General features: G+C 46.8%; 1 protein-coding gene across 1 annotated transcript; it reads right to left on the bottom strand.

Annotated features, from left to right (window-relative positions):
- Positions 1 to 73: 73 nt before the first annotated feature.
- On the bottom strand, positions 74 to 20,844 carry supt6h (SPT6 homolog, histone chaperone and transcription elongation factor). Its single transcript, XM_064351331.1, has 37 exons — positions 20,688 to 20,844; positions 19,528 to 19,658; positions 19,178 to 19,348; positions 18,857 to 18,927; positions 18,202 to 18,388; positions 17,594 to 17,678; positions 17,223 to 17,478; positions 16,904 to 17,005; positions 16,436 to 16,549; positions 15,963 to 16,052; positions 15,679 to 15,821; positions 15,214 to 15,362; positions 14,958 to 15,071; positions 14,391 to 14,520; positions 14,149 to 14,299; positions 13,418 to 13,572; positions 12,605 to 12,800; positions 11,614 to 11,753; positions 11,303 to 11,420; positions 10,611 to 10,687; positions 10,363 to 10,498; positions 10,121 to 10,258; positions 9,420 to 9,587; positions 8,644 to 8,771; positions 8,030 to 8,237; positions 7,243 to 7,390; positions 6,795 to 6,937; positions 5,855 to 5,995; positions 5,188 to 5,383; positions 4,725 to 4,963; positions 4,264 to 4,377; positions 3,886 to 4,010; positions 3,217 to 3,329; positions 3,041 to 3,118; positions 2,555 to 2,736; positions 2,116 to 2,309; positions 74 to 1,624 (listed from the first exon to the last, which is right to left on the bottom strand). Exons 2-37 carry the CDS (start codon positions 19,628 to 19,630, stop codon positions 1,438 to 1,440), a joined length of 5,190 nt encoding a protein of 1,729 aa, XP_064207401.1. The 5' UTR covers positions 19,631 to 19,658; positions 20,688 to 20,844; the 3' UTR covers positions 74 to 1,437.
- Positions 20,845 to 20,958: the final 114 nt, after the last annotated feature.

Here is a 20,958-nt window from a genome sequence, read left to right as displayed (position 1 = left end):
AAACCTCAGAGCACAACCTGAGGAAATGCATTTAAACGCACGGCTGGAAAAAATGACCAGAAGCTATTTGGTATTTTTCCTTTTTTTTAATCAAGAGAAAAGCAAATCAGCAAGATGATGCCACAGCAACATTCAATCACTGATGGGAATCATAAGTATTATGTAATAATGACAAATACAAATCCAGGCCACAGGTGTGTGGCTTTTTCACTCTACAAAAGCAGAAAATCCACATTCACAGCTTTTACTGTGTATATGAATAATCAGAGCAGTTCTTGAGTAGTGATAGTTCAAAACGTGCGTTTACTGTGATTCTTGCCAAAATTAAGATGGAATAAACTTAACACCTTCAAGTCACTTTGCTTAAATGTTAAAACTCAATGATAGAAAAAAAAGGTAGATGAGACCTTTTAGGGTAAGGGAGGAGAACACACTCAAAATGGTGGATTTCCACAAATACAGTATATTCCATCTATAAAACTGTCAAGAAAGCCGAAGGGCCTAAAAGTTACACATACATAAAAAGATGAAAATCTGAATTGCTGTAAAGGAAAGGGAGTAAGTAAACACAGTCCTCAGTGCTTTCTCCCTGATTTTCCATGTAAGATGGGCTTTGCCTGAATCGCCATGGTAACGCATTCCGTGGTTAGATTCTAAGCAACGGGCTGAAATGCAGCCCTGTGCTCCCCCCACTTAACCAACAAGGAGCGTGTTCGTGCCGACAGACCTTTAGTATTAGCAACACTGTCCGAAAGATAAACGGTTAACACAAGGCCAAGGTGCACACGTTTCACACGGGAAAGAGCAAGAGTGTTAATGACGTTCACAAGCTTCTAGGAGCAGGGCTTCAGTGTTTACACCAGTGCATAGTATGTTACAGCGACACGTCCCAGATTTAAGTTTATAATGGAAAATAAAGGTTTTATTTGCTTTGATGCATGCATACAAAACACAGACAGCTTTTCCCCAATTGGCTTAGCAAAGCAGAAGGACGTGTCGTTAGTATCTACCACCCTGCTGTGGTTGGTGCTCACAGTGATGGCAAGCTAAGGGAGACTTATTGAACATCGTACTGCAATACTGTACAACCTCTTCAAACAGTCAAGATGATTCATTTAGTCAGCAGTTCCTCCTAATTATTATTTTTTTCTCAAAAAAAAAAAAAAATCCTTTTCTTGATTAAAAGTAAAACCCAAATGACAAACTTTCACCGTAGGTCCATTTCCTAAATCTGTTTGTCTGCCCATCTGAAATGTTCATCTGTATCTCTACATCATGTTAGCTCTTTGCTCCAGTACTGTTATCACAAAATAAAGTAGCTTTGGGTGCTGAGGAGAGAGAGAGATGGTGAGTGCATAGGGGCACTGGGCCAGGTGGGGCCGTGGGGGACAGACGGGTTTTGTTTTTGGAGGGGGGGTAGGTTTGGGGGCGACGGGACTATCGGTCCATCTCATCCAGCAGGGGCGTGGCGTCCCCCGCGATGGACATGGGTGTGCTCTCGATCATGGGGCTGGGCGAGGGGCGGGGTGTCATCCTGGGCTTCTGCTTTTTCCGCTCGGCCTCTTTCTCCTGCAGCCACTGCTCCGCCATCTTCCCCCAGTCCACTGCCGTGTGAGTGTTTGTCCTGCAAGGCGGGAGAGGACAGAGCACTTTCAGACTGGCCGCAACACAATGCGAATCACTCTATAAATGTCTACCATGCGCAAGCTCATCGTCAGCCCATATTTATCTGTTTTAACAAATAATTTACATTTTTTAATGGACAGTTAACTACAGGAGTTTGCAGAACCCTGCTTCTGAAGAGCCACATGGTCTTCTGGTTTTTCTGTTACTCAGCACTTAAAGCAGTTGATTAAAACCTGGTTTTGATGGATTAGAACTGGTTGCCAATTTTAAGGCAAAAATAAGAACCAGCAGACCCAGAGGCTCTCGAGAACCCTGGCTCACAGTTTTATTAAATCCATTTGTAATGAAAGATTAACTAAAATAATTGAGCTTGAGCATCTTGCAAGGCTACAGGAGCAGTAATCCCCCAAGACTTGAGCCTACTAGCCCAGTGCCTGAAACCCAACACCACCCTGTGTTCCTGGCAACATTAAGGTTTGATGTGCTTACTTTGGCTGTGGCGTTCTGACGCGGGACGAGGACGAGGAAGGGGTGGAGGAAGGGTGGTGCCCGTGCGAGGACTGGGGGGTGCTGCTGGGGTACTGGGGCGTTGTCATGGCCTGTTGCTGGCTGGGGGTGGTGTACGAGTAGCTGGGGGTCATCAGGGGCGTCGCGATCGGCTGTTGGGCCGGAGTGGCGAAAACCTGAGGAGAGAGCAGGGCGTGAGAGGGCGGCCGTGTGGAGGGACGTGAAGATTAAACCAGCTCGCCCTCTGGGCAAGGCCTCCTGCTGAGGGACATCCCATACACACACATAACACAGTGGCTTATGCTAAAAGAACGGCTGGTGTTAAGTAGAGCGGTTAAGAACAGCCAACCGAGGTGGAAGCCCAAGGAAAGGGCTTCGCGCTAAGTGAAGAGGAGAGGAGAGGAGCGCCTGCGAGACGTACGTGGTAAGCACTGCTGCTGCCGCCGCCCCCGCCGCTGCTCCCGCCGGTGTAGCCGTACTGGCTGGACGCCCACTGCGCCGGCGTGGAGTTGGGGTTCTGCCCTTGTCCTGTCACCGCGGCGATGGCGTTGAACATCTGGGAGGTCATGTTCCGGGGGAGGGAGCTGACCGCTCGAGTCAGGTCTGTGGGAGGGTGGGGAGGGGCACAGAATTAAGAGCAGAAATGGAGTCAAAATAATAGAAAAACAGGACATCCATTTCACCAAATTCAGGCTACTCACTTCCTTTGTACAGTCCATGCAACACCTCCTATAAGAAGTCCCCTCTTCCAAAAATCACAGTCGTTCAACATTATTTTTCATCTGGCTGATCCAATAATTACCTACTAATATATATATATATTTTTTAAACCAAATTCAGGCCAATCAACTGAATATAAATGATTAGAGACAGGCTGTACATTGCATACTGTGAAAGCAGAACTGACCTGCGATGTTGATGTTAGCAGGTGTGGCATTGACTGATGCCGGCGTTCGCGTTCGGCTGCTGCTGCTGGGCGTGATGCCTGTCAGACGACAAGGAGGACGGTCATTTTTTTCCCTCTGTATTAACATTAGTACCTGACCCACCGGGCAGTTAAACACTGAGACTGGCGGTGCATACCTGGCACTGGTTCCTGGTAATGGTCCTTGAACCAACGGAAGAGACCGTTTACTGTGGGGAATATCTGGGATCTGTATCTGAAGCCATCGGGGGTGATGGTCACAAACTCAACCCTGCAGAACACATCAGCGTATGGGGAGACATTAGACAAAGAAAAAAGAACGCCTATTGCGATTACATTTTCTAATGGGGAAAAATAATTGACTTTATATTTTTGACCACATTGTTGCAGTTGACTTTCATTGCAATGGGTGGTTGAAACACCTACACTGGAGCCAACCGCACTGGAGCTAGTGAGCAACTTCTCTCATCAAGACAAGGAAGTGAGCTCGAAAAATGAAGCCCGGTTTTGGCCGCTTGGTCTGGACTTGAACACCCATGAAGGCTGCTGCCTCTACTACATGAGCTGCGGTGGAACAGCTTTTCAGGTCATGTATTACAGGTAGACCCCTTCTAGGTTGTTCAAGGTCAGACGCACTGCTGACACAGTGCTGGATACTCTAGTCTGTAGGTAAGGGGGAGCAGAGATGGGCTGAATGGCCTGCGTTCTCATGTATATTGCAAAAAATGGAAGCATTCCAAGTTGCACAGTGTAAAGATGCTGCTGCCGACCCACTGCACACTCTGACACATTGAATGGTGGATAATCTGCAAGGGAGAGGTGGTAACCTTGGTTTCCCTCGGGGCTGGTAGCCCAACAGGAACTTCCCTGGTAGGTCCTTGCAGGCAGACACATAGTAGGGGATAAACGTGGGCTTTTCCTTTTTAGCTTTCACCAGGATCTCCTCCATTTTCTACAAGATGAAGAAAAAAAACAAATCGGTTCATGCCACTTTCCCCAGAGACCCATTGCCAGCGGACCTGAATACCAAATCTGAAACCCCACTCAGCAGAGAACATGTTGAAATGGTGAGGGTGAAAAAAGAAAAGCACTAATATGGTTTAAGACATTCATCTCACGCAAACACACTCACACACAGGCAAACATGCACAGGCAAAAAACGCACACACACAAAGCTCTGTTTAATAACACTGAACTCAACAAACCTTTCTGTCTCCGCCATTACAGTCCTGGAAATACTTGTGGCCGAGGAGGTCGCGTGCAAACGCTGCCATTGGCTGAACGTAACGAGCTGTGATTTCGTCCAAATCTTCAAATTCCTACAAAGGCAACGAGAGGGGGACAAAATGGAGAAGGGAGAGAAAATTATGAAATAATAGTAAACAAAAGGTATAATGCACACGTCTATTTTAAATATGTGGAATTTTAAGAATGTCATTTTAATTTATTCATTTTTCATATATACATATTGAGGCTATATCTCAATATCAGCTATCAGCAATACTTTGTACATTTTGTGTTGTAATACCCTTTCTGACCTCAATAACATTCTATTTCAGTATATAAGGATAAGTTGAATTTCCATAAGGATAGGGGACAGTGTGGTGCCTTTGTCTCAGAGGACACAGGAAGTGAGTGTAGACAGGAACTTGAGCACCATGCCCACCTCGTTATTGATCCAGAGGGTGTGCCCCAGGCTGAAGGCGTTCTCCTTGCCCTCCTCGCGCACGTCCACGTGCTGGTAGATCCCGTCGGCCACCTTCCAGGTGACAGTCAGGTGGTTCTCCCCCTTGCTGCTGGGCCGGATGATGACGTCGCCCTGGTCCATGGACTCCATCATCTTCTCCGCCTGCTTGAAGTTGATGTTGTGGAAGGACGGGTGAGCGATCACCCTTTTGATGTAGGCTGAGTGGGGAAAGGAGAACAAAGACAGAAAAGCTTAGCGCTTCCATGCCTGGTTTAATCCACCAACTGGCTAAAGCACTCCTCACTTCCAAGGCCTTAAAGTGGATGCAGACTAAAAGGAAATTGCAGTAATGTGCAGACACATTCCTCCAGCCCTGGATGAGATCCCTGCTACAGGCCGTATTAGTGAGGGATGAGGAAGAGAACGGCTTCATTGAACGTACTGGTGCGTTGCTGCTTCTTCTTCATCTCCTCTTCCTGCTTCAGGTCCTCCGCCTCGGCGTCAAAGTCATAGTACGTGTCCTTGGGCAGCTTCCACTCATTGTTCTTGTCCATCAAGTCCGACGTTCGGCAGGTGAGGTCCACGCTGAACTTCTCGATGTCGATCTTCATGATCCGGCAGTGGACAGTCATCCCAACCTGTCATAATACAGTCAAGGTTACTCTAATGTAGCCAGCAATCAAACTCGTCAGTCTGGGATATTTTTTTTGGATACAAGATTACTGGATCCAAACAAGCAAATGTGGTAAAGGTATAAGTGAAAAAGAGCAGCACACCAATAACCCCCAGATTAACCAAGGATAATAAAATGGGGACAAGACAGTCAGAATGTCTCATAGAAAGAAAACAACAGAACAATACAGATAGTGATTGATGGATACTTTCTGACTATACTTTCAAGATCCCTGTGGGAATTACCAAGAAGTATCCACCAATCAGTCGTTTGATTCATAGTCATCAACGTACTCAGTGACTAGTTTGGAGGCATGCGCTGATTAGTCTACATTTTGGGTGACAACATGACCTTCCCATCCCTATTTAATTATCCCCAGATTGCACACCTTCCTCAGTGCTATACAGGTAACTTGCACATGAGCACAGGGTGTTACCTTTACTCTCTCCTCAGGGTGCTTCACCACTTTGTCGCTGAGGAACTTGGTGGGGATGAAGCCGGTCACGCCGTTATCCATGCGCGAGCGCACGCCGATGGCCTGTCCGGGACAGGAGCCGCTGTCGAAATGATTCCACACCTGCGGGGGAGAGGGAGGACGAGGACGAGGTCATTCTCACTGGGAGATAGCCTTCCTCTGGGAGCAGCACTCAGGTACTTTAACAATGAATACCACCACCCGCTTAATGGAAATGACTGCAAATGGCAGGATTCATTTAAGAAACCGAGTTATACTAACATTAGCTGAGTTAATGGAGTGAGCCGAAGACAATGACAAAAGTTAATTCACTTCTGTGAAAATGAAAAGCATGAACATGAGGAGCTGCCATATGATGTAATATGTGGTTCACAAAAGCAATATTTGCGAGCCTGTTTCTTTGGGCTGTTTGTCCCCAGTGGTTTGTTGCCATGTATGTCAATATGTCACTTTTTTGGGGTATTGGGTCAAGACTCAACTCTACCGACCACACTGATCTCATCACACAACTTGGTTCCTCTGCTAATTTAGCAACGACCTATCAATCAACTGGCCAAGCAGTTCTACCCATGTGACACCAGGTTTAACTTGTCACAGCACTGTCAAACACTGAATGTATTTCAAAATCCAGAGGAATGTCACAGAACTGCCAAATCCTCATATATTTGGAGAATGACATATTACTCGTCAACAATTATGGTTTATGCTTTTTGTGCTTTCACTCTCCCTGGGTATAATGACAATAAATTTGAGATGAGTGGAAAAAGGAGACTTCATCGCGTTCAATGACACCATTCATTCAGTCAGACGCACACAGCCACTCACTGGCGTTCCCCACACACAGGACGGGGTGGCGTTTACCGCACACGCGGCGCCAGGGGCCTGGGCATGGCGGTCTCACCTCGCTGAGCTCGGGGAAGTTGTCCTGCTGGCAGAAGGGGCACTGCCACAGGCCCGTCTCGTCATTGCGAATGGCCTGGTCGTAACTCTCCCCCTGGGGGCGCCGGTGAGCTATGCCCGTCACCACGCTGGTGATCAGTTTACCTGCGGAGGGACGAGCGGAAGTGGAGGAAGCATGTGAAGCACATGGAGAAACAGAACTCGCTACTGTTCTCAAATCTAACGGCAGAAGCAGAGTTTTTGAACCCAGTTAATTTCGCTACACAGGAAAGAAATTAGATGCTGCCCACACACTGAATGTTTCATCTCGATTAATCTACTGCTTTGTCTTTATGAAAAAAGTGAATGAGCTTGGTAAATCATGGTAAATACAATAATAATATAAATATATGACTGGGTTGCTCCATACCCATGTTTGGTGACTGACATGTAAGGCTACAGGTGCTTACCGATGTAGAAGGTCTCGGGTGTCTCCTTGGTGAGCAGGTTAAACACCTCCTCGGTGTTGGGGGGCCGGTAGGGGGCCCTCAGGTCTTTGTACCTGCAGCTCAGCTCGGCACGGATGTCGTACAGGGTAATGCCCTTGTTCCCATAGCCCTGAGAACGCAGCGCACAGACGGTAAAGATACTACAAAGTCAGTTCACATCCATTGCCACTAGGGGGCATGCTGCCCATTTAATCGAAAAATAGAACACACCAACTTAGTTCCTTTAGTGTGTCCTCAGTGAGGGGTTTTCTGTTTTTAATGTCTAGTTAATTTTCTTGAAATAATCAAAACATAAAAGCTAATATAACAAATTTATTAAGAGAATTATCTTTAAATAACGTCAGAAAATGTTTTTTATTCTTAATTACAACTGATTAAAAAAAAAAAAGACTAAAGAAAGCATTGCAGTTCTTTTCCTTTTGCAGTGGCTAAAAAATCAAGTTTACGTGGCTTTCCAAACGTGGATTTGGAAAGCCATTACTCTGGAGACTCAAGATTTTAAATCCTCAAAGTGAACTTCAAGTAAATATCCATATAGAACGGACACACCATGTCACCCCTCCAGCTCTTGCATTTTACAAATAACTTGCCTTTACATAAAAAGGCTTAATGAAGACTCTAAATAGGTGAGGCTTAAATAGCAGCCCACAGATATTCTAGAACTCGGTAGTTCACACCAATCGCATTTTCGTTTTAGTCTTGTTGGCCCATGATCTGGCTCCTCCTCCCCGCCTCCCTCGCTGCTGACCTGTCTCTCCAGCTCCTCGGCGAAGGCGTCCAGGTCCAGGTCCTTCAGCCTCTCCGGGTTCTCCAGGATCTCCTCCAGCGCCCCGGCCGGATTGGCGTCCTCCGCCGACTCGTCGTACTCCAGGGCGTCCACCGCCATCTTGCGGGCCCACTCGTACGTCTCGGGGTGCACGCGCGACCCATCCAGAACCTCAATGTAGGAGTCCGTGCTGCACGCGAAAACGAGCAGATAAGGTTACCACGGAAACTGCTCGTCTTTACAACAGACGTAATGACTGGGCTCTGCTTCAGCCAGCTGTTCTCTGTGGCCTCAGATGTCTGAGCAGGGATTTGTAAAAAACCTAAAACGCTATCATGGTAAGAATATATAGTAATACAGCCTTAAATATGTTCTAATATACAATAATTTCAAATGCATATGAATTATCAAGTAACATTCTGAAATATAAGGATTTCACCAATAATCTGTTTAACAGATACAGAAATATACAGGCTAGGATGACTAAAAGGATGTTAGCCAACACAATTTACTGCAGTACGATTATAAAGGGGAATGTGAAAAATGACATCATGGCCTGATCTCTCCAGCCCCCCGCACGTGGCCCGGGTTCTGACCTGTCTCCTAGAGACGCCGTGTCGATCTTGATGAAGCCGGCGCAGTTGATGAAGACCTTGGGCCCCATGTGGCACATGGTGACCAGCTGGGTCCGGTTCTCCAGGCGAGTGTTGTTCTGCTTCAGGATCTGATTACCGAGCAGAGGGGACATTTTACAGATGCATCCCACACCCTGACAGATAAGAGCTAAAGATAGTGACATCCATACTGCCAGAGTGCAGAGGGTGCATTTATTAACATTTTGAAACTCAAAATGGTTGATTTTAATAAGCTAATGCTCTATGCTTGTGTTTCTGAGACATTTATTTACCCAACAACTGTGACTTAACAAAATGAGGTCAGTGTTTGCAAAACAAAACAGCTCAGAAAGCACAACAGACATTAATCGTGAACATCCCTCTTCAAATTGTAATTTGATGCATTGTGTGTGAATCCCATACATGATTTTGCCAGCATAATTAAAAATGCATGTCTCCATTTTCCAAAGTACCTTCTCTGCAACGAGCTGGTTGAGCTAATTAATTAATCTGCGTCAAAAGCTACCTGCTGGCTGCTACCTGATGGCACTAATTCCCCGGATAAGAGAAGGGTGTGATTATTATGACAATTTCACATTAAGAAATATAAACATGTGTACCTATAAACTCAGTTTCTTCATTTGCCAGGAGAGTTGATGAAGGAAATTGCGTGCAACAAGTCATCCACTATCGTTTTCTGGTGATGCTGGTTCCCACTCCAGCAGCTGTGCTAGCGGAGGATGTAGGGTGGGGCTCACCTTGAGCAGGTGGGAGCCCTTCCGGGGCCCCAGGCCGCAGACGTACTGCACCAGGCTCTGCGTGTAGGGGTGGGCGATGGCCCGGTTCACGTCCACGCCCACCTCGTTCACTCGGTTGATGAACTCGCAGTACAGGGCGTTCAGCAGGTCCTCCTTCACCACGTGCTCCTGAGGAAGAGACGCGCGGTCACATGACACAGTTTAGGGACTAGATGCAATGTGCACAGACTGACAAACTCAAAATGCAACATCCCTTGTACCCTGTAACAGACTTACAACACTTCTATCATAAGAAGCAGTACACATAATGGTTTCCATTGGGTAAAATGAGACCCACCTTCTCAGTCTTTCTATGATTACATTGTATGGTTCAGTCTAGGCCAGTGGTCTCCAACCCTGGTCCTGGAGAACTACAGGGTCTGCTGGTTTTCATAGTGACTCTGCACTTCATGAATCAATTAGAGCAGTTGATTACACAGTTAACTCAACTCATCTGGTGTCTTGGGTCTCAACTGGGTGCTGATTTTAAGGTGAAAACAAAAACCAGCAGACCCTGTAGCTCTCCAGGACCAGGGTTGGAGACCACTGGTCTAGGCTAACAAGACTTAGTGTCAAATGGCATTAGGATGGAAACTATCTCTGGCTTTCTGAAACACTGGCAGCAGCTGTAATGCAGGAAATTGATGAAGGTTAAGTGTTACCTGAAGGGGGTGGAGCTTGAGACACAGGATGTCCTCGTCGCTGCTGCACACCTGGGCGTACTCCACCAGGGGGTCCTGGATCTTCCGGGCCACAGACACCGCCTGGCGCAGGAGGGGCGGGTAGTCCCTGAAATCCGCCTGGAACAAACGTGCCTAAGCTTAGACCTGAGCTTGTACACACATTTCCCTGCCCCAGGGATAAAGGTGTTCATGGGGAAGGGGAGTATGGTTGTCGAGGTTACCTCAGACTTCTTGCTGTTCATGTACAGCATGGCCAGCTCGTTGTCCACCAGCTCCACCCCCACAGGCGGGAGGGAGGCTTCCTGCTCCAGCTCGCTCACCGTGCGCTTGATGTCCTCCATCACCATGTGGGCGTCCCTGCGGGCAGAGGGGTGGGGGAGCACGGTTTGGTATGGACCAGCAGTGCGGGGGTGGGGGGGGGGGGCATCCCTAGCCATCCTGTGACCTGGCGAGCAGAAGAGCAGCTTACCTGTTCTCCCCTGCCACCGCCACCACGTGCGGCTTCTTGCTGATCAGAAACTTCTTCAGGTTCTCGATGTCCTGCAGCTGAGGGCAGAGAATGAGAGCATCCATCTGGAACTTGTACAGCCACACACTTATCCCTGCTCTCTACAGAGAGGGTCTGACACTCTGCTGTTCCACTGCTCACGGTAATCCATGTTGGTAATAATCAGTTTTAAGCGCTATGCACTGGGGTGTAATGATGCATTGATCCGGATTACTGTATGCATTCGAAGGGCAACGATCCGATCCAATCCAATTGATACAGCATGCAAAAATTGATCTGTATAGTTATGAATCATGGCAAAATATTTATTTATATGCCTATAATTATGGCAGTTAGCACTCTAGCAATAGTGCAAACATTATGGACTCAACCTCATCACTCATGCTAGTGCACTTTTTCCTTCTGTTAAACATGAAATGTTACACACACAAGTGACGAGAACCATTAAAGTTGCATTTCCTTGCATGTTTTCATACATCCATTTATAAATATGGTAAAGCAATAGGTCATGCTTCAGAACCTGTATTAGATGTTTTTTTATTTTCACCAGATTGCTGAACTAAACAAATTTAGCAGGGCTTCTAAAAATCTCATTTTTCATCTGACATTCCATAAACGATATTTTCCCCTCCAAAACAGCATGTACCCTTTACCTTCTTCTCCCGCTCATCCTCTCTCCAAGCGTTCCTCCTCTTCAGGAAGTAGGGAAGCCGCAGGAAGTCCACCACCTCTCCTTCACCGTTGATGAGGGAGCAGAACACTGGGGTGTCCCTGTCAGAAAGAAAAAAGAACGATCGTCCCATTTCACACCAGCGAAACGTCACACAGAAACGACCAGCAGAAGCCTCTTTGAGGAGCCGTCCTGCAGGACACGCCATGAGAGCGAGCGGCTGAGAGAAACGGTTCAGCGTGTGGCGTGTTCATCCCACGGAGAGCGACAGAGAGGCGGGGACGGGGGCTCTACCTGCTGGAGGCGAAGGCCACGCCCAGCACGCGGATGCCCTTGCCCTGGCTCTCGTCCATCAGGTCATCGTCCTCCTCCACCTGCTGGTCGGGCTTGTAGGGCGCCACCTTCAGCCAGTTGTACAGCTTCCTGCAGCAGCCCTGTGGAGCAGCGAAGGACTGGTGTGACGCTGTGGACCCCAGCCTACATCAGAACTGTGAGCAGCCACAGCTGCCGGGTGGCTCGTTCCGTTAAGGCTGTGATGCATGGAAGACCCCCATGGACTCGGATAAACTACGGCCGGTAGCTCTATAGGGCGGTGAGCAATTGTCGCCCAGTGTATATGAGGGTTCATTCAGTTAGGGGGTCTGCATTTCATCACTCAGTGACCCCCCGTTGGTCGATCGGGCACCCTCAGATTGCATGTCAGAGCCGCATATGAGAGGTCTTCCTCAGACTGTTCTGTGTGAGCTTGGCTGTACTAGTCGGTGGTGTGAAAGGAAGCAGCTGGCGACACCATGCATTTTGGAGGAGAACTGCGGTTGTCTCCATTCTCCCGAATAGGCAGTGGGGCAGACTGAACATTGCAAATTAGGGTGGGAATCTGATATACGCAGGCCGACGCTGGATGCCAAATTAATGTATAAAAGAATTATAAAAAATAAAATCTGTGACCTGCCAACATCTAAACATACTTCACATTTATTTGCTGAGCAGATAAGCCTAGAAAAACATAAGAAAATACAGTGCTCGCACACTATTCTCAGTAACAACAAATTCAATTGCGTGACACTGCAATCCAAGCTTATCATAATATGATAATGGAAAGACAATGCGTCCAAACAATATATATACGTAACAGACATGCTAGCAGTTTACCTTCCCTAAATATCTACCATGTTTAATCACAGAACATAACCCCTTCTCTCCCCAAAAATCATACAAATGTACTGAACCGCTGTGACGAGAGAAACATATGGTTTGTGGCTTCAGCCCAGCCCAGCCCTGTTACCTTGACGATGTTCTCCTTGGCCTCGGCGATCAGCTTGTTCTTGAGCTCCTTGGCCATCTGCGGGTAGAGGAACTGCTGCAGGGCGCGCTCGATGGCCAGGGTACGCTGCCTGTTCCACTCCTGCACCTGGTGGCTGAACTCGTCTCTGTAGTAGAACTGCTTGATCTCCTCGAAGTAGGTCTGGTCGCCCCCGTACCTGCCCGCCAAACGGACGAGACACGCACGAGTTGGCTACCCGCGGAGAGTGCTTCACTGAAACTCAAACACTATACGTCTACGCTCCCTTTTTTAATACCCCCCAGAGTCTTTTTCACAGGTGACCAACACCAGATTTGTGCACTTAGACAAGCTGCATACTAGAAATGCAAGATACGACATTATATGCTGAAAATGCCAGTCATCAGCGATATGCTCAGCAAAAAAAAAAAAGAAAAAAGTGTGGCATGTGAAATCCAGGTGTACAGACAAGTCATACACAAGCTGAAATTGATAAATATGACAAGTGAGCTGTCATGTAAATTTGAACTTAAGAGCAGTTTCTGTGAAACCCTTTTCTGCTTACATATTCAGCACAAAAATGATTTTCATGTATCAGAACTGTCAAAAATAAAATTTTTGATTTTGGCGAAGGAACCGTAAACCTTCGCTCTTTTTTTGTTGATGTTGTAGCATACATCTTGCGCCTGTACCGATCTTATTGAGGCTTTACTCATCCATCGCTTTACGGGTGTTCTTGTAGCCCTGCTAAACGCACCACATCTGTGAACCCCGTTACACTAACTGCAGTGAAGGACGCCTCAGGTCCTGGCTCACCCTTTCACTCCCACCAGGTCGATGCAGATGTCTATGGCGAGGAGGCCTTCCTCCTCAGCCTGGCACATCTTCAGGAACTGGTCGCCGTTGAGCTCCTTCACGGGCTTGTTCTTCAGGTACTTGAAGGAGTAGGCGTAATGAGCCTCGTCCACGTCCTGGAACACAGGGGTGAGGTGGGTCAGCCCCGCGGAGCCAGCAATGCTCGCCAACGTGCAGGACCACACTGCACTATCGGGGGCCTCTTAGCAATACAGGCGTCTGGAACAACTACAGCTCATCAAAATCACCATTTTTAAACAGTTATGTACAAAGTACCAAAGCAGCCAAATACAATGATACCAAGATCCTTTTATTCAGCTGAGATTGAGATGTTTATCCTAAGAGCAACACATGACACATACTGCTCATGACAGAAGACATGGTATTTATTTTTTGGAAACGGAAATGCTTGCACAGCCTTTACAGAAGGCAGTTTATCTTTAAGCGCATATATATCACAGAACAGACAAGAAATGTCATCATTCCCCATTATAAAATGGTAACAGAACACACATTTATCTGGTTGGCTTAAAGAACATTCCATATTCCTGAGAGTAACACTGAAGTTCTCCACTCCTCCAAGTTGCTCTGGATAAGAATGTCTGCTAAGTGACTTATGAAAGGTAACTCTAAATGCAAGTAAAAAAAGGGGGTGGGGTTCGCCCCCGGGCCCCAGGAGAGGAGGGCCGTACCTTTTTCCCCTTCTTGGTGGGTTTGATGTTGATCTTGGCCCTCTCCTGGAAGGTCTGGCGGAGGACGTGGCGGACCAGTGGCTCGCGGGCGATCTGCATGGCCACCATGTAGCGCGTTCCCTCCAGCACCGCCTCGGGGGTGCTGAACTGGCTGCAGGGACACAGAACGCCGCGGGTCAGCACAATGCCACCCCTCCCGTATGAAAGCGTGCCCCCGGGTGCAGAGGTGCCCAGGGCCCCACCTGCACACGTAGTCCTTGGCCAGCTCCACGGGCTCGGCCGGAAACTGCTCCGTCTCGTGCCGCTGGTAGCTGTCGCGCAGATTCTCTCCAAACTGCTCCGGGGTCAGACCAAATTTCTTAGCAAGCCCGTCTGAATGAAGGAAAAATAACTCCTTATGAGCAAATTACCACAATGGAGCACACACACACACACATACACACAAAGACACTCCCACAATGACTCTACCCGTTTCCTCTGAGCCAAAGCACTTGAGAAAGCACAAGTAATTTAGTATATAGCTCAAGTGTTAAATGCTAGTCTTTTGGAAAGAGAAACACTCACATACTGAGAATGCTCGTTAACAGATTTCATGGCAAGGCTGGAGTCCCGCTGGGATCTTCATCAGCCCTATCCCCGGGGGGATCAATAGGCTGCAATTACATTAGCCTGGAAGCAATTTATCTGCGCGAGCGTTTCTCTTTTCAAATTACCGGCTTCGGCTCCGCACCAGTGAAGGAAGCTGGATGCGCGTTTGTTAATTACTCCTCGTTAAATGTCTAATGAAGGCATTTCTGAGAGGCCCTCACCCAGTCCGGCAGTCTGACAGATACTGTACATGTCCCTGCGAGAGGCCAGCTTTAGATCAGGCCCCTTCTGTTCCTCCTCCTCTTCCTCTTCCTCCAGCTCTGCTTCCTGTTCTCCTGTGTGGGAGAAAGACGCCCGTCACTCACCCTGGTGTGGGAGGAGCCTCCGCTATAACGGCAGTAATTACACAGGGCAGAGAATGCTACAGCGGATTACTGTGCTTTTAACCGCCATGCTGTCCCACAGTCGGAGTCCTACCATCCTCCTCCGAGACCTCCTTGATCTTCTTCAGCTTCTTCTTGTTGGCTTTGGCAGCGTTCTGCATCTTGGGGATGTCCCGGCCGTAGTACAGCAGGAAGTGGTTGTACACATCGCTTAGCTCGTCGATAGACTGGACATCCTTTAGCCTGCCAGAGTCAGAGGACAGAAACAACATCACGTGAATGCTAACCATGTTTAGCTCAATCCGTATGTCCTCAATTTTTATTAAAACTCTTACGCTTGGCAAAACCAGGCTTCTGGTTTGGAACCATAAAACAATTTCTATCTGGCTGGGACAGATTGCTCAGCAAGTAAGGTCTTAAATTATTGTGCCCTAGGTGTGTTTATAACCTGCAGATAGTTCTTGTTTTTGTTTAATGCCATGGGACAGATGCATCAATTCAATTTCAGCGTAAGCAGTGTAATATCGCTGTGCTTGGACACGCTCCAGCCTGGCCGTACCTCTCCATGTCAGCAGTGTCCAGAGGCCGGATGCCGTCGGCTAGAGGCTTGTCTGGATCGGCAGAGATCTGCTCGAACTGGAAGGCCTGCATCTTCTGGAAGAGGCGGGTCAGGTTCTGTTTGCGGGTCTTCAGCTGGGTCCACTGTGGAAACATAAAAGAAATATAAGCCTGTCAGGTTTCAGTTCAGAGGCACTAAGGGAAAACGCTAACAGAACGTTCCCTTGCTCCAGGGAGCGCTCGGTTCAGAAAGACAAAGCGATGAAGCGTAGATTATGAAAATACCTTCTCGTCCCACTGCCAGACTTTCCACAGGTCATTGATGTTGAGCTCCGGCTCGACGTACTCCTTCCTGTAGAATGCTATGAATGGAACCTGTAGAATAATGACACCAAAAATTGGAACAATGGATGTATACTTTGAATGTGACTGATGAATGCTAATTAATTTGCTGGTCTTGGAATGCAAAATTTACTTGCCAAATCGAAACCCCTTATTCTACAAAAAATTCATACACAAGCATGCCATTACTGTAAAAAAACATTTTGTCATCTTCTGTTGATTTCAACCCATGTCAGCTATTAAGCATACAAAATCTTATTACCTTAAAATATCTTATCACAGAAAATTACAAGGGAGTTCACTAGACTGCTCCAGACACCAACTGCTCCTATACTTGCAGGTTTATGTTGTCACCACAGTCAGTATCAACTTTCCTCATTTCAAAAACAAATAAATAAACTCTGCATGGTTCCCACCTCAAAGTGCTGGTTCCTCATAAAGTTCAGGGCCTCTTTTATCTTTTGGATGGTGCTGGGCCCCTTCCTGCTAAAGCTGCTGGTCGTTCCTCGGTCCAAGTAGTCGGTACTTTCCTGAAAAAAGAGCAGGAGCAACTTCAGATATCCATTTGGGAACTGCAATGATGAAAATTAGCTAAAAAAGTCTGTTGCTGATCCCAGTGATCTGTAGGGGAACTGCAGCGAAAGTGCCCTGTGAAACTGGAAAATATTCCGCTGGATGCTCTGGTAAGATGCAAAGAGTACCAGTGTTCCATTTGTTTTCTTCCAGTACTGAAAATTAGATGTGCAGCTATCAATCAGGCTGGGACATGGACCTTTCCCATTTCATGCAGCCTTCTACCGATTTTATACAAGTGTTAGCATAGCACCAGCCTTCAAAAAGGTAAGAATACGTGAAAATAAATTTGGGCAGGGGCAATTCTGTACCTGCATGGAGATGGTGGGCGTGGAGAACGCATTCCTGTAAATCCAGTCTGCCTCTTCCTCCAGCTCCTCATCCTCGGCAGGTTTCACGGGGATGGAACGCAGCTGAGAATGTCAACAACCGGTCAACACAGTGCAAGACATCCCCCTCCCAAAACACCCACGCTGTGCACATGCACAAACCCCCCACATACACCGGTCCCTCATGCACCCAAGCAATCCTTAATGTCCCTCCCTCAGGTGTGCACGAGCGCGCACACGCGCACGCGCACGCACACGCACACGCACACGCACACGCACACGCACACGCACACACACACACCTGGAACCTCTCAGGCATGTCCGTGGAGCGAATCTCGTTGTCCTGGTCCGTCATGTGGCTGCTCTCCAGCTCGCTGGGCTCATAGATCTCGAAGATGCTGCGCCTGCCCACGCGCTTCTTGGTCTGCTTCTTGGGCCTGTCCCAGGACTCCTCGTCCGCGTCCTCCTCCTCGTCCTCGGCGTGATCGTACGCCTCCGTGTCAAACTCTGCAAAGTCAAAGTCCCCGCCGAAAATCTCCTGGGCCTCCTGCAGGGCCCTGTGAGGACAGAGCGTCTGTCGATGACGGCTCGGAATACAATGCACCAGAGGCATCGGAGTACGTGTTTTGCTTACAGTAAAATGGGCTCTCTGGGAAGGCCCATCATACTTACGCATCTGTGTATCCTGGGAACTTCTTCCCCCATTTGGGTTTCCTCAATGGCTGCCCATCATCGTCCACAATGAAGTCATCAATATCTGAAGATTTCACACACAGACCACAGTATTATACGAGTACCATTAAGATTCATTGATCCATTTAAGGAAAACCCGTGAGAGTCATGGAGAAGGCTATGGTCAGAGGTCACACTGGCATACAGAAATCAGAATTTTCAGAATGCAGGCAATAAAGATATGAAGCTAATCCCCCCCCCCCCCCCCCCAAGTGTGAAGTGAACTGGCTAGTAATAATAATAGTTATTATTAACTAGATAGGCAATGCAGTTCAAGAGAGTCCCAACGTGGCAACTATCAAACACACTTCACTAATACTTGCTGTCTCTGTCCACAGTGGATTTAATGTAGCCATTGCTTGACTGTGGTAAAAGCAGCCACAAATATACATTTTGGGTGGCCCAGCTGCATGTGGTTTGGGTTGTCAAGCATTCTGTAATGAGGTATCTTTTTATAATAATGCAGCTAACGAACATGTGCAGTAGTTGAATGTATCAGAAAACAAAATCACATTCCCCTGCCGCAGCCCAATGTTCCCCTTCCTCACCCGACTCTTCCTCGTCCTCTTCGTCTTCCCCGTGGGGTAGGGGCATGTCCACGGCCTCCCCCTCCTCAGCATCACCGTCGCCCGTGAAGATCTCGTCCGCAATCAGGTCCTTCTCGTGGGCTTCCCTACCATCGTCGTCCTCCTCATCTTCATCATCAGCCATATTTCTGACACGGCTAAATTTTTTCTGTCGTGGTCAGGAATACATATTTACTAATGATGTAAATACATATCCAGTACAGGATAAAAAGGAGTCTGTTCAAAATGACAATTAAACAGATCAACTCTGAAGACGTGACCAGTGAAATGAGATTTTGGCAAAGCATTCTGCAGCTAAATATTGGCAGCAGTGTAATGGTGTTTCTCTACGACAAGACATATACACTTAAAAACGCTTCTCGCCATATTACACAAAAAACAGTACTGTGCACATATCTCATTAATTTTCACAGAAGATCCGTCTCAACAGTGACCACTAAGTGCTCTTAATGGTTGATAATGGAAAGCGAAAACCTCAAGTTGAGTGGCTACATGTATGTTTCAATAAAACTAGAGCAGTTACTTCTTTTAAGACATAGCTAAGCATGCACTTAAACACATTTAGTCGTCATGTTACAACTAAACCAATCAAATTAGCAGAAATTATGATATTTACCCTCTTAACTTTCACGCCCAAGTTCTCCTCAATAAGATCAATGTCATCGTCATCCAAGCGATAGTCATAGCCTGGACAGCAAATAACAGTTAAACAATCTTAAATGCAGAATAAAATCAAGGATGTTCCCACTGAAAACCTAACCGTTTGCACAGTAACTCCAAATTTGACATTATTTTTTATTTGGCTGCATACACATCGAGGATTAAAAAATTAGAAAATTACAATAAGATTACCTGGTTAGAAATAACATAAAATCATTAAATCAAACTGCGCGCTAAAAGATGCCAGTTCGGGCAGGGTGGTCCCATGATCACTTACTGCGCTTCTTCTTACGATGCCCAATCTCTTCCCCAGAGTCACTGGCAGCTCCTCCGCTTGCCTCTGCATCATCATCCTCCTCTTCGTCATCATCCACATCGTCATCAATTAGCCCCAGCAGGTTTCCGTGCTCATCCTGGTCCTCAGTGTTCTCCTCTTCTTCCTCTTCATCTGAGACACAAATTAATTAGCCACGTTATTCACACACTGCGGCTATCCTATTAACAAGCCGGTCTCGATTTAGGACAACACACCCGAATCAAGTCTTTTAAATGAGACTGAAAACAAAGCCTATGCCGACTTCAATATCAACGTTTACTTTAAAGTGCTGTCACTCATCTCTCGCTTACCATCATCAACTTCCATAAGCTTCGGTTTCTTTTTTGGTTGTATCTCCCTCTCCTCGAATTCCTCCTCGGACTCCTCTGCCTCGCTTTCAATGAAGTCAGACATATTGGTAGGGTCTTCTGAAAACCCAACCCTAAAACAGAATAAAAAAATCAGCAACAGTAGCACGACGTCTTACTATCATTTAACACAGCCAATTCAATAAAAACGGTATGACGTTATTTAGTAAAGAAAGAGGTTGGATGGAAAGGGTAGAACCTGTCGCCATTCGATTAAAAGACACATTTTGTCATTATTATAAAGCCAGATGTAGGCACACGGGACATGTTACCACTATTAGGCAAATATGCCACTGAATGCACGACAGATGATAAACATGAGAAAACATGAACACTGCTGGACAGCGCCTTATTACTGGTGATGCTTACAGCACCGTCTATATAATGCAGACAAATTCCATGTAACTGTCCAATTTCACATAACTAGAAAGCTAGCAACCAAATGGAAACCTGAGTATTGCGATGTGCCAGATAACGCTTGCTCATCTGACTAGAACTTCATCAGTGAGCACTAACATATTGCTAACCAACAGAGTAGCCAGAATCGACAGAGCTGGCTGGTTAGCCAATGCTCGCTAAATCCGTCGTTACCTAGAAAAACACGGCTAACTCAGTTAGTAGCGTAACATTAAACTAAGCTGTTGTGCCCGTTCTTATAGCTAACCAACGAGCTAATATACAGACCCACCTCTCCCGGGTTCACGTTAACGTCTTTACTTGGTTCTACACGACATTAAAAGTAAAAATCCAACCAAATAATGGTTCGACCATCGAGACGGCTAGCTATTGTTAGCAAGTCAGCTAGCCAATTAGCTAGCGTTAGCGTGCTGGTTTGCTAACCAGCGCTTCAATGCGTCAACGATACAACACCGCAATATCGTGTCGGCTGACATCCGAACGACACATCATTTATAATGTACATTCATGCGTGGCACAGAACAAAACATCAAGGCCTGTTTCATAAGCCAAACGACCAGTTAAACAACAAGCACATAAAACGATCATGGCTTAAATAAAGAGGAAAAACTAAGGTACATAATCAAAATATACACTGCAGTACTTGCAGTAACACGATATAGAACACGCTAAACTCGATCAGTTACCTGTTGTCGTGCAGCTAGCTCTCCGATGAAAAAAATAAAATGAAACCCTAAAATATTGACGAAGATGTGGCTACAGTCTCAGCAAATAAAAGTAGCTCTCTATCAAAAATGGCTGCGAAGTTCGGCGTGATAATAATAATTCCGGGATAAGGAGATGGAACTTCCGGTCTATTTAGTGAACCTGAACCCACCTGCTGGGCATTTATATAAACGCCGCATCTTGTTACTCTAGTAGTCTATACTATTTGGAAAGAAGGAACGACAACTGTCA

The sequence above is a fragment of the Anguilla rostrata genome, chromosome 9 (assembly GCF_018555375.3).
Source record: "Anguilla rostrata isolate EN2019 chromosome 9, ASM1855537v3, whole genome shotgun sequence".
NCBI lineage: Eukaryota > Metazoa > Chordata > Actinopteri > Anguilliformes > Anguillidae > Anguilla > Anguilla rostrata.
The sequence above is the reverse complement of the archived record's forward strand: the minus strand, read 5'-3'. Positions and strand labels throughout refer to the sequence as shown.